Raw genomic sequence first — 14,436 nt, 5'->3', positions numbered from 1 at the left:
GAATGACCATCTATAACAATAAACATTGCTTTAGTAAAAAAGTCACCATGTCAAAGATATTATTTTTTCATGTGTTTTATAAATCCCTAATTTTGAGCCTATCTCTTGTTGCTCTGTGCAAAAAAAATTCAAGAGGAATAAGAGAAATATCTGCTTATTTGTACACACACAGCAACAAGAGAAAGACTCAAAATTGAGGATAAAAAAAACATGAAAAACTATGATGATACTTTTAAAAAAAGACATTTTTTATACATGGCCATCCATTAGTCTATAATCTTCTTAAGTTTGGCACGCTCTTTACGGGACACCCTGTATATAACCTACAACAAGAAAATGTGCAACATTTAAAATATAGATTGAAAGTACTCCACATTTTGTTAATTAGTTTCCTCGCTCGAGTGGAACGGAAAGAGGCTAATGCTTTGTTTGCCCTGTCTGTTGCCTGACCATTACCCTGCATAGTGTTTGCTATCTTATGCCATAAATTAATTGCTATCTACGCTATAGATAGTAGTGGCATTTTGCTTGCAAAGTTGCGATGCTCGTCTTAAATTAGGTTTCAAGTGAGTTGCACCATCTTACTTTAACTTTAACAAACGTCATAAAACTCCATACAAAAACACCGGTTATCGTTATAGTTGCGGTTAAAGTTAGGTGGTGCAACTCCGACTTAGTCTATACTAATATTATAAAGAGGAAAGATTTGTACATATTTTTGTATGTTTGTAATGAATAGACTCAAAAACCACTGAACGGATTTTGATGAAACTTTACAGTATTATTGTTCATAATCCAGAATAACATATAGGCTATAATTTATGGCGATCTGTGACAAACGAAATTTCACGCGTGCGAAGCCGCGGGCGGAAAGCTAGTATCTTATAAAAAGCGTAGGTAAGTATTAACTCAATAATTACGAATAACATTATAGCGAAAACGTACTGGAATTTATTTTTGTTTCGTCTCACGTCGTCAAAACAACTTCAGTATGTAGGAGTATATCAGGTATCACTAATCTTTCACTAATGGCCCAATTCAATTCAAGAACAGTAAAAAGGCGAGTTCTATTTTCGTCTAAAGTTAATGTCAAGTAGCTTTGCTAAACTCTATTCTTCATCTAATAAAGCTCTAGTAATTTCTATACTGCAATTCATCACAAAGAGAACACGTATCAAATGCGGGGATGGGGTTTAAAAAATGAGTGTGGCTTGATAATGTATGTTTGTACGTATGTTGCACTGTTCCCCTGACCAATCCGAGTTTACCAGACCCAGAGGGGTGCTGAGGGATCCTGAGGCTAAACCCGCTTGAAGGACGAGGGTCGTTGGGTTTGTCTATCGAAACAATACGACTATAATTCTCAATTACTATTTTAATTTATTTTAACTGAATAAAATACCAAACAAGACTGTCATAGTATAAGCCAAACACAACAGCAATCCATTTAATCTTACAAGTCCCAACTATAACTAAAAGATAGAGTCATGTAGGCGAGAGCAAACCTTTAACACCGCGATCATTCTTCTCTGATATTAAAAAATCACTGAGTCGACAGACTGTCGCATGAATAAATTCCAAAGACTACAACAGACTGTAACTTAGTCCGGGAAACTTGAAAATTTTTTAGGGTTCCGTAATCCTGACAAGGAACCCTTATAGTTTCGATATGTCTGTCTGTCTGTCTGTCCGAGGTTTTGCTTAGAAACTATTAGCACTAGCGCGTGGCACGACACGCATTTGTTTTTGCATAAAGTGGCAAAATCACTAGTATAAAAATACACTGATCATGATGTAACAAAATTTATTGAATTTCTTGTATAAATGGAAAAAAGTTCGCACTTGATTGTTAAAAAAGGTAAATACTTAATTACATACTTAGTTAAAAATATGTCCCAAATTATTTAACTTTAATCTGAAGTGAAACGGGAACTAGAGTATCGTCAAACCTTAGAAATTCGCTTATATCAACGTGTACTGCCTTGACAGTAATGTATTCATCAGTTCATTAGTAGCTTCAATGTCTTGTGCAACATTTCAATTCCAAGGATTCGATCGCCCAAGACTTACTAACTACTAACTAATATTAATAGATACGTCTTATCATAAAGACCTGTCTAAAATGTACGGTGAAAGTGATATCGCACAAATGTGACGACATTCCGCTTATCATGGCTATGTATATCTACTGATCCATCTTGTCTCCTGATAAAATATTCTTTTGGACTTAACAAGAAACTAGGGTATCAGTTTTTGTAAAATAGAAGCCTGTAGGAACTTAATTCAGACAAGAAAATCATTTGTCCTCAAATGATTTATCTGTCCTAGTACTACAGTCATAGATCGTGACACCCAAAGTGGCCAAAAAGTTGACAACACAAAAAGACATGTTGCGAACATTTTGGCTACTTTAGGTTTTATGAACTATTTGACGTTGACTGTATCTATTTTTAGATATACAAATACACTAAATATTTATTCTTCTTGATGACTCGTAATTTCAGTTAATGTTATCTTAAAAAGTTGTCTCATTACAAACACTCATTCCGCTGGATCCTTATTCAATTTGCTAGGAACTTCCTGCCGGCCAATTTACTTTGGCGTGCTGTATAAATTTTCCTACTTGAGAGAAGTTCCATTAGATTATTTGTTTGAGTAGTACACCTCTTTCGTTATTTATTCAAATGGGGGTAGGTAGTTAGGAAAAGCTAAGTTTTATAAACAACAAAGGTGGGTAGTCGTACAAACCAATCATCAGTCTTGTCACAGTCATCAGTTCTACATCATGGGATGGGTAACTTTATGCAAAGAATAAATAACCTTGCGGAATCAGTTTTTAGGAACGCAATCGGTGGTATTAAGAGTGAGTGGTGTTTTTTTTGTTTATTTTGTTTATTACGTTACAGGCTCGATACGTTCTGTACTATGCGCTTGTGTGAAGCAGCAACCCTTATTTCCCTATTTCTAACCTTGTTGACTTAGAGCAATATTAACAACCTAATTGTCTTTAAACATATCAACATAACAAACACCGATACAAACACAGTATAAGTACCTACCTAGGTACTTAACTGAAAAATGTTTACATATTTCTTTAAAGGGAACGCAAGTTTGTTTTCATTAATTTCGATGGCGGTCCCGCGGTATTGACATTGACAGTTGAAGCGAGTTGAAGTGTAGACGGCATGGCTCGAGCAAGCATGGCGCGAAGGATTAGTCGCCGGTCGGAACTCGTGCTCGTGGCTCGTACGCGAGCGTGCCGAGAGTCGCGTGCGGACCACGCGGCCGCTCGGAGTTCCTGCCCTCTCGTTCCCGCTCTTTGCTTACTCCGTAACTCCGCTAACTTAGTACTCCCACGGCCGCCGCGAGTGAGTGACGTGTCGAACCGCACGACAACACTATGAAGTGAACGCGTGTTTACGATGCACATCAGTGATACTAACCTAAGTTAAAAACACTGTGAACGGAGGTGATTGGTTCAAATCTCACAAGAATGTACGAGTATCTCGGTCGACCGGTGTCTGTGTTTATGATGCCATAATAACAGCACATGGTGCACGTATGGCAATACGCTCCTCTGGCGCAATGCGCCACACATAGTAAACAGAAATGTTACTATAGTCACACACACATTGCTAAAATCGTCACTGCCAATTTTAGAACACATATAATTTATCATTGTAAATAAACATTACATTGCGAAGCTTCCGGCGGACCCATTTGTCTGAAAATATCTACAAATTAATCTAAACTTTATTAATAAATGTCATCTCATTCATGATTCTGAGCGCCAAAGCAAAAGCGGCGTCGTGATCGAAACGTTCAAAAACTGGCGTGCTAGCTCGGAGGAAATTGAAATCCAATATTCACTCATTCCTAAAAGTTTAATCTTTATACTTCTTAAATAAGTTGATTCAAGTTAGGTAGGTATGTTAAGCCGACGAGATAAATTGCGGAAATTATGTAACTTTTAAGTAAATCACATTTGTTTACGTTTAATATTGTATTTCTATGCCTGTCAAAGTAAAATTATAACTGGCCAGTTGTGTCGAATGACAGTGGCACCGATTCCGACATTAAACCGGTCCGAATAGATAAAATCATGCATCATGATGGCCATGCTATTAATAACATTGATACCTTTTCAATTGTTTTTTTTTACTAATTCCACACACCTTTTCAATTGTTTCAATTTTTTACTAATTCCCACGTTACACGCTCCGAGACTGTCATAATGTTATTGTTTATTAGTTTAAATGTTTAAAAGGGTTATAAATCACATCAAAATGAGTGTTTTTCATCTTAAAAATTAAACGTCCTTCTTTTACAAGTTTACTTATTTAAAAATATTTTTTAAGTAATAATAAACTGTTATAAATCAAGCCTAATTTTAACTCATTAACCGTAACTTAAACGAAAATAAAATGTGCCACTGAAATTGAAGATATTGGTTGAAACAAGGTCTGAAGCTAATAATGGTTTTAATTAAAGATTCTGTTCATTCGAAAACCTGAAAACGGAACAGATTCATCATAAATCTACTATTAACAATGAGACTTTCGTGATTATTTAAGCGAGCCAAGTAATATCGATTACGGGGTAATGACTATTCATCCTAGTATCCAATCCAGAAGAATTAATTTACATCGCATCGAAAATTCTAAATTTGACATCAAAGAACGTTTGTTTCACTTTTTTCACCGTTTTCAGTCCGCCGACGTAATTTTTTCAATCCAATAATTATAATCATTAAAGTATATAAACATTTTTGTACATTTCCCTAATTTTTTTCATGACTTCTAGGTATCTGTTAAACTTTTAAGCAAGCAAACCATATTCAACATCAATATTAAAAAAAAATTACTCCATTTCTTGAGCACCAGAATTTAATATTTTTTCTTATTCAAAAGTATTGCATTTCATACCCACTTATATTCCAATTTAGAACCACTTGGATATGTTTAGAAATGATACGAGTATGATAAAATAATTGAATTTATAAACCACAGTCAGTCATGGTAGATTCCAAAGAACTGCCTCGTTGGATAATATAGTATTTAGTAATGATAAAATAACTCGAATTTTCTTAAAAAATCTAGTTTCATAAGTAATATGAGACAATATTAATTTGTACTCAATTCATTACGTAACATTACTGATGTTGCATATTTGAAAACTTTTTGATGTCAAGCAATATCGCTTCGCAAAGGTGCAATTTTGAAACAAAGACGTTTGATAAATGTTAATGTGCTCAAAACTTACTCCATTTTATTTACGTAACACTATGCAATTTATAAAGTAGCACTTGAGTGAAACTATTTGTCACACACATAACGTGATAATGGATAATTTTTTCCGCATATCAATCAAGCAAGGCCTTAGAATTGGAGCATAACATTTGCGTTTTCTTATCAAAGTTTATTTATGAATTTCCTCTGATCGCTGCAAACGTTTTTGTGTCTGACAGTGTGCAGGTAAAGCCGCTTGTTCCCAACCAGTCACACCCAGACGAGTAAAACTGTGACTCGGGAAATAAACCATCCAGTCACTCACTCTGTTACTCGTTAGGAAATTTTGTTACCTATTTTCTTAACCGGTCATACTGTAACTAGTATTGTCTGACAAAAAGCCTTAGAATAATTAAGTTATTTTGATTTTTTTATTCTGTCATTAAGGGTGCCTAATAAACGTGTGAACCGTTGAGAAGATACGTAGGTAAACAGTTGTCCTAATTTGTGACTTGATGGATTTTTCCCAACGAGTAACAGTGTTACACGTTTGGGTGTGACTCGTTGCGGGCAAAGGTAAAGCTAGGCGGTGTGTAAACAATTTGACAGGAGTTGTTTGTTTTTCAAGTCCTTTGCTTTGTCCAACACCGGGCGCTTGGCGCGACAGGAGTCGGGACTGGAGACATTCTTTGTCGGTTGTTTCTAGTTTAACGTGACAGAGTAGTACGTTTTTGTGCGACGGCACACGTACATTTCCATTGAAAAGCCAAATACTCCGTTTTGTAATCTTGAAACAGTCGATATTGAATTTTTATTCTGATCAAAGGAAATCTTCAAGAAGACATCTTGCAATTTGTATCGAGCTACCAAAAAGTTCTGTTGAGTAATTAAGCTTGTTATAATGAAGAATTACAGACACTTACCGTTTAATCTTCCTGGCCCTCAACCCATTAATTCATATTATGTCGCCTAATTCATGGTAATTTATGTTCAAGGTTAATCATGCCCGATTTACACAATGTTGAAAAACAAGTAAAACTTGGAACTCGTGTACTAGTGAGCGTTTTATCGGTTTTAGATTTCTTGTCAGGAGTTTCATTCAGAGTGATTGAAAAGGACGCGGATCTAAACGATAAGGTGGTTATGCTGATATCGGTCACTTATGAGAATTATAAGCTTAAGTATTTCTGTCATAAGAAAGTAATTTTAAACATAAAAGTATATAATATTTACATGTAAATATAATGCTTATTTTGCTGTTATTTAAAGCTAAGCAGTGTTAATATCTTAGACTTTTAGCCGGCCGATCCAATGTGCGCATTTTCATACATGTTCATACTGATTAACAAGGTTCCAGAACCAGTTAAAATAAGTTAGCAATTTAAAAGATAAATTACAAGAAAGTTATTTCTTAATGACTAAGTTTAAATTTAAAAACATCAGTTTTGTTCATATACAACGTGTCCCAAAATTCAACGATAAGCCGGCGTCACAGGGCGGACATAGTCATGGGTACTTTAGGAAAAATAAGAAAAAAAATCTATCTCAATTATTTTTTAAGTTACACAATAAATAATGAAATTCGTCGAAAATTGACACCCCTTATGATATTTTACATTACCACGGCCACAATTTTTCAAGTACTTCTGTTTTTTTGTTTGTATCGGTAACCTAAGTAGTGCTGCTGTCCACCCCAATCCTTAAAACCCCCAGAATCCTTGCAATTTTTACACAAAAGTTAATCAAAATATGATATTTCTTTAAAATTTTGAACGATTTTTACTTTCACTCAACTTTGACTCGTCGTTTTGTAAAAAAAAAGTATGAACACTACTGCGGCAAGTTTTTTATAAAGTTGACGCAACTATCCAAGATTCCAAAATGGTATAATACTCTAAGAAAACTAGTCGCAAAAAAGATATGCGTACCATTTTTACAAGCACTTCGCTTGTTAGTTAGTATGGGATAAATCTTGCAACTGAATTTAAAACAAGTTCTCCTCAACCAATTGAGCTGAAATTTGGTATACTTATGTAAGTACGATGACAATGCAATATTATGGTATCATTGAGCTGGATGGAGTCTGGAGGTGGCCATAGGAACTTCTAAACGAAACGGCGGAATTTCATCTAGTTTAGGTTCGTTGGATTTGTCTTTTCGTGCACTTTAGTGCTAGATGATGTCCAGAGTGCTGATGATGAAGTCAAGAGGTGGCCAGGAGCTGGCCATAGGAACTCCTAAACGAAACAGCGGAAGCTTATCGAATTTGGGTTCGTTGGATTTGTCTTCCCGGGCACTTAGGCCATGAGATTGAGAAACAACTAAAAAGTTTAAAATAAAGTTATAATCGCGCATGGAATTTATTCCTCTTTTTTTCTGTTTGCGCTACAAGCTTTCGAAATTATTTGAATCTTGCATACAATTATTTTTATCGTTAAATTCTTTCTTAAATCTCATTAATGCTTGTTTTAAAAAAAGTTTCTTTTTTTATTATAACTTTATTTTACACTTTTTAGTTGTTTCTCAATTTTATGGTCCAAGTGCTCGGGAAGTCAAATCCAACGAACCTAAATTCGATAAGCTTCCGCCATTTCGTTTAGGAGTTCTTTGGCCAGCTCCTGGCTACCTCTTGACTCATTATCAGGATCCTGGATATCATCTAGCACTAAAGTGCTCGAAAAGACAAATCCAACGAACCCAAACTAGATGCGATTCCGCCGTTTCGTTTAGAAGTTCCTATGGTCACCTCCAGACTCCATCCAGCTCAATGGTACCATAATAATGCATCGTCATCGTACTTACATAATGTAACCAAATTTTAGCTCAATCGGTTGAGGAGAACTGGTCTTAAATTCAGTTGCAAGATTTGTCCCACACTAACTAACAAGCGAAGTGTTTGTAAAAATGGTACACATATCTTTTTTGCGACTAGTTTTCTTAGAGTATTATACCATTTTGGAATCTTGGATAGTTGCGTCAACTTTATAAAAAGCTTGCCGCAGTAGTGTTCATACTTTTTTTTTACAAAACGACGAGTCAAAGTGGAGTGAAAGTAAAAATCGTTCAAAATTTTAAGGAAATATCATATTTTGATTAACTTTTGTGTAAAAACTGCAAGGATTCTGGGGGTTTTAAGAATTGGAGTGGACAGCAGCACTATTTAAGTTGCCGATACAAACAAAAAAACAGAAATATTTAAAAAATAGTGGTCGTGGTAATGTAAAATATCAATAGGGGTGTCAATTTCCGAAGAATTTCATAATTTATTGTGTAACTTAAAAAATAATTAAGATAGATTTTTTTTCTTATTTTTCCTAAAGTAGTCATGACTATGTCCATCCTGCGGCGCCGGCTTATCCTTGAATTTTGGGACACGTTGTAGATGCACCTGTACAATGTAGATTACTTTGTAATGAGCTATTATAACATTTATTATGCTTGCATACAGTTTAATTTGGTTATTTAGAACGGAAGTAGTATACAACACACGACTTGCTATTAAGTTCGAATTACTTAGGTAGGTATGTACTTGCATTGGATTGTGTGTGCAGGTGTAACAAAACCGTTACATAATTATTGATTCATCGAAATTGTTATGTAGATCAAACTACACGAACGTGGGAAAGTTGTTGATTTTAACATATTTTCATGAAGAATATTATTTTAACCTTTTGTCGCGGAAAGCAGGCCTGGCCTGGGGCGTGCTGCCATGCGATAGCAGGAAAATGAAAAACCTCTTAGAAATGTAGTTATTTAATGCAAAAATCCACTGACAAATACTCCATAGACCAAAAGGTAGCAAATATAAATACTAAAAAAAGCAATAAAAACCCATCGGTGCCTTAAACCTTCTATTTAACATCACAGTAGGTTTTAACAAAGTCCAATTGTAATGTAATGTTTGGCATTAAAGAAACTGAATCGTTAACGTAATTAGTAAGTATTCATGAAAACAGGCGAGTGTAACCCATCCCATCTCATTGGATCAAGTTTTGGTCGCACGAAAATAGCTGTTAGCCTTTAAAGTTTAAACAATTTAAATTTTCCGTAACCTTAATAGACCCAAATAAGGTTAAAATAATGCGAACCCTACATTGCCACTGCTTTACCTGGCTGATATGAGGGTTATCACAATTGAAATGGATTCTAGTCATATTTTAACACCTATGAATAAAACAAATTCCTATGTTGTCTTTATGTCAGCCGATTCGTTATTGTAAAACGCGTTATTTATACAGAAACAATACCACTTCAATGTAATCTCTTCCATTATTTTTGTTATTGTGATTTCACAGAAGTTCGTTTATTTTATTTTCCATCAGTTTTCGTTTTAACGTTCGGGCGGTATCAAAGCTAGTTTTAGACTGGGTACCGTCTTTCTTTAGCTTTGACAAACGTCAAACATCTGTTAAACTCCATACAAAAAACATCGGTTATCGTTATAGTTACGGTTAAAGTTATGTGGTGCAACTGAGCCTAAAACTTTACGGGGCCTTTGTTGTCTGTAATAGCTTGATAAGACTGACGGCTTAGTGTCCCCCGAAAAATAAGAAACGTCTTATCGGAAAATCAGGGTGTTTCAACCACAAAGGATTTTTGTCACCATTTGTGTAAAAGGTTGAATAACTTCTACCGAAATACTTACAATACTCACCTTTACAAAGAATATGTAAACACGCCTTGTTCTTTTATTGTAAAAACAGTCTTTCATCTGACTTATTCTCGTGTACCTGTAACACAAAGGCATAAAAACGATGTTATAACCTAATTAACCTTCAAATTAGCTCTTTACAGTAAACACTTAAGATTAATTTCATCAGTCATTAACGTTAATTCGATTATGAAATTATTCCATACGGTACGATTTATATTCAAGTTTTTTGCTCCCGTGTCCGATAGCGGCAATCCGATGTTTTTGGAGGAATTGTTTTCCTTAACGATATGTATGTACGGCGTATTAAAATAAATGAATGACACACCCGGAGGCAACTTATATGTTGTCAACACTAATACAATGACCCGCGTGCTCGGGGGAAATACGAAATTCATTTACTGTTTCTTCCATTTTGGTTTTGGCGAAAAAGCATAATCTTTTGTAGAATTGACAAAATTTATAAATACTGATGAGGTAACCTGACTTCGAGCTGAAGACACATGTCATGTTTTGAAGCAGTTTCGTGATCGTGACTTAATGTGGGCAAATATGTATATTAAACACGCGTTTTGGCGCAGGATAGCACACACGAATGCAACAGATGCTCACGCATCACATAAATGTTTTTAGCTGCAATTTCGTTGCTTTAAAAGTTTCGTCCGGGCTCGGTTAATGGACATATTTCAAATACTGGCACATTTATTTTGGTTCTTCACTTCATTCGCGAGTTCCAAATCGGTGACTGACGGTGTCGACGTCAAAAGTCTCGACCAGGTAGTTTTTATTTAACTGGCCCCGATTCTGGAATATTCACTATTTATAGTTTAAAAACCGCAATCCATTTAGGTGTCAAGCAAAGTGAATCCACTTCGACCGAACGTAGGTGTCTCAAAATGTTATTTCAGAATCGAGGATCAAGCCTTCAGTAGATACAAAATCGTCCAACTAAACGATTTACAACGTCTTCATGCCTAATTTGACACATAAATCATGTTGCCAGTAAAGTATGTTTTATGAAAGAGATTTATTGTGTGGGTTACATGAGTGATTTACTGTAATTTGGGTTTTTTGAATTACTAATACCCGAATATACACTCTATTCTATATAATAATATATTCAATGTTATATAACACTCAAATGTATTTCGTGTTTAACCTTTTCTAACTTTTTTCATGAGGGTCAAGAGTTATTTTTTATAAATTATACTAAGGAAGATTTAAAGTACGCTATTTTTTTATGACAATATTACAAACAAAAGAACGTCCACTGTTAACTATTACTAAATACTTTTAGACTAGAAATTACAAACAAACTTACTTTGCTGATCTGCTTACAGGAAAATATAAAAACATCCTTCTTCCGAAATAAATACAATGAAGAAGCTTTTATACGGGCCGGGCTATAGGAGGTTCTAAAAACATGGAAATAGAACGTACAGGTCCTACAAAACTGGCTGTACGTAGTTCGCTGGGACAGGTAGTAATTAATAAGTCGATAAACAGTTTTAATTCCTATATTACGAAATACCAAGTATTTTAATGTCATTGTACTCGATAAACAGGTTAATATAATTTTAATAGCCTTTGTCCAATCAGTAACAAATGAATTAGTGCTAATGTACCAATAAAAATACCGCGTGCATAACGTCGCTGTTATTAAACATTGGTTGCGATTCGTGGCCAAGGGAGACGAGAGCAAGGTGACCCGGCACACGCATGCGTCCTGGCCGAAAAACTTGTGTTTCGCCATGACCCTCCGCGTCTTTCCGGTTGGGGAACGCACTCCCCTAAATTTAGGGAAGCGCGACCTTGAATCTCACAAAACCGGCTCCCCTGCATCGGCTCTCGTTACACAATCGTTTAGCTATACTGACCTATATAACTAAACACATCCTCTTACCACGAACAGAATACAGGTTTCTTTATACTTGTGATCACTGCTCACATAACAACCACATTATACAAAAATGGCCGTGTCCTTGAAACAGCTAGACCGCGCGTAATTTATCAGTTGTCATTGTGGGTCAACAGTCGGAATGCTTCTTATAAACTAGACGCCGTCGAGCGATATTATTTGAAGGTCGGACCGAGATACTATCATCCTTATGTTTCTTTGATCTGTACAGATAAACTAGTAGACTAAAAATGTAGTCAACAACACATATGTATGTGGACTATTTATTTATTATGAAGACTGACTGCACCCTGTAAGGTCAAAATGCACGGTCTATCACATTTCCTGCACAAGCACCATTCGCGTGAATCTACCCCGCCGCTAGAGAAAGATGATAGCACAGAGAGCTGGCACTCTACAAACAGTTCGATTGATTCCCGTCATGGTACCTCTCACGATGCGCAATCTAGATCTATTCCGATCAACCAACGCGGCTCTTACGCCCAAAGAAGTTTGCGAGGAACTTCGGGAAGTCCTTACGAATTTGCATCTAGTCCCCGTGACCGCTACCCAAATTTTGCGAGCTACTTTCGTGACGTCATGGACAGGGGCTCAACGTCATCGCACCAACCATACCACACACACTACCACGACAGCAGGCGGCGAAGCGAGGGTGAGCGATACCAGATCGGCGTCAATACATATCAGGCCCCACGCCATGACCACAAACATTTCGTATCTCCACTATACAATGATGCCATGGATGACATTCAAGAGAATGAGTATAGTAAATGCGAGCGATACGGAGAGATAAGTAACACAAAACTGAGTCACAAGAGTAAATTTGATAACAAAAGTTTTGCACAAAAACTAACTGAGAGTGTTAGCGGTACCAAAGATTCCCACTACCATTCCCATGAGAGACGAGGTTCGGGGTCAAGTAGTAGTGGCCATAAACATAAGCACCACTCAATTCAAGAACTGATCCGTACTTTTAGTAAAAAAGTTAATCATTGGCGACATGATTCTGGTGGTGAAAGCCGACGCGGATCCTGTGCTGTTCCGTCTACCAGCAGTGAAGATTCTCACAAAACTGACTCGGATGAATTTCGTTCTAGATCCAAGTCTTTGGATGCAGAGCATCTCCATAGAATCTACAAAAGACCGATACTTGAAGATGTCGGTACAACTTATCAAATTTTCGATGAAATTTTACGAGAAGGTAAATTTTACTAATTATTATATTTAGATCTGTATTAAAACAAAAGTGGTTTAAATAAACTCATCTTATGAATCGACTAATTAACTATGCGATAAGAATAAAGTCTAATTTTTATCGTCCTTTTCCTGGAAAAAGTTGGCAATAACACAAACATGTACACGGTTATGTGTTGTTAATAATGTTGCCAATACATATTAAAATTCTCGTGAGTGCGTTCTTGGTGAACTGATGGCGCACGAAAGCAAATAGCATCCGCCATCTCATTTCCTCCATTGAGCTTTGTGTTTGTTTGATCACGACCGTCAATAGCTCAGTCAACACTTATCGTTTACGTGTTTATTCTCGTTTTATTTATCAATACACTTAATAATCTGTATTAAGTCTGAAGTCCAAGACCTCTAAAATTGCAATATGTAGTAAGTTCAATTAATTGATTATGTCATTTAAGCAGCTGTATTTTTGGCGTGGGTATATCTGTACGAAGTTTATTTAGGAACCAGAGCACGACATGTATTTGTGGCCGATCTTGAGGCGCGTTGCATCTACATGAGATTTAAATGCAGCTTTAATAGACTGTGTGTGTTGTTTTTGGTGTATTTACCAGCTTTTGAGGTTTTTAAACAGCGGTACCACGAAGCTGGGGCTCGTTATGAGCGGGAAAAAATTTCAATGACCCGCGAATTGTTTGCCCTAAATTCGCGGGTCATTGAAATTTTTTCCCGTTTATCTTTACATTCCCCACAGTCAAGAACTGTTCTATTAATTACGCGAACAGTTGCGTTGCAGTGTTCACGGCTACTTATACTAGAAGCATTAAATTTTTCAATCATTTTTATGTGCCACTCTACTTGAAAGTGCGCCAATCCAAGTTCATAAACTAATTACTTACTTTTAATTAAGAAACTTTTCCTTATTACAACTAATTGATTGGTTTGTGAACTTTATATTTTGTTAGTCGTGGCGCAATAAATCATACGCTTTTTATCTAATCTCTTTCATATAGCCCATTTAATAAGATTAAGATAAATTGCTCTCTTACACCATTACCACTGAACAGATGGCCAGAAATGTATCACTTGTTATCTACTAACTTATTAATATTGCACGCGTGATTGCACAAATCCATAACATATTCAACAGTGAATTTATAATGTTGACTCTCTAACAAAAGGTTTAGTTAGTAAATAATATTATGGATGTGTTTTTCAAAAAGTGTTTTCAACAATTCTATTTACGTCAAAATGTAAGTATTCGAAAATATTCTTTGCTCCAAAAAAAAAACTGACTGACATCGAAGAAACTTCGAGCAGTAAGATTGTATTTTCTTGAATTTTCGTCCGTTTTAGTACCCAATACATGCATTTAGGTTCTCATGTACGGGACTATTCCCACCTCTCGTTCCCACCACTGCAACTTCTGTGTAGCCACACAGCTTGAC

At 35.9% G+C, this 14,436-nt stretch overlaps 1 protein-coding gene across 1 annotated transcript in view; it reads left to right on the top strand.

The window, feature by feature from the left end:
- Positions 1–3,234: 3,234 nt before the first annotated feature.
- LOC135086883 (uncharacterized) overlaps positions 3,235–14,436 on the top strand; it is a 72,468-nt gene continuing 61,266 nt past the window's right edge. The window contains exons 1-2 of the mRNA XM_063981714.1: positions 3,235–3,495; positions 12,009–12,998. Coding sequence (XP_063837784.1) covers positions 12,101–12,998 — 898 coding nt within the window. The 5' untranslated portion in view covers positions 3,235–3,495; positions 12,009–12,100. The remainder of the gene's footprint in view (positions 3,496–12,008; positions 12,999–14,436) is intronic.

Source organism: Ostrinia nubilalis, chromosome Z, assembly GCF_963855985.1.
Source record: "Ostrinia nubilalis chromosome Z, ilOstNubi1.1, whole genome shotgun sequence".
In the NCBI taxonomy this organism is placed as follows: domain Eukaryota; kingdom Metazoa; phylum Arthropoda; class Insecta; order Lepidoptera; family Crambidae; genus Ostrinia; species Ostrinia nubilalis.
The sequence above is the reverse complement of the archived record's forward strand: the minus strand, read 5'-3'. Positions and strand labels throughout refer to the sequence as shown.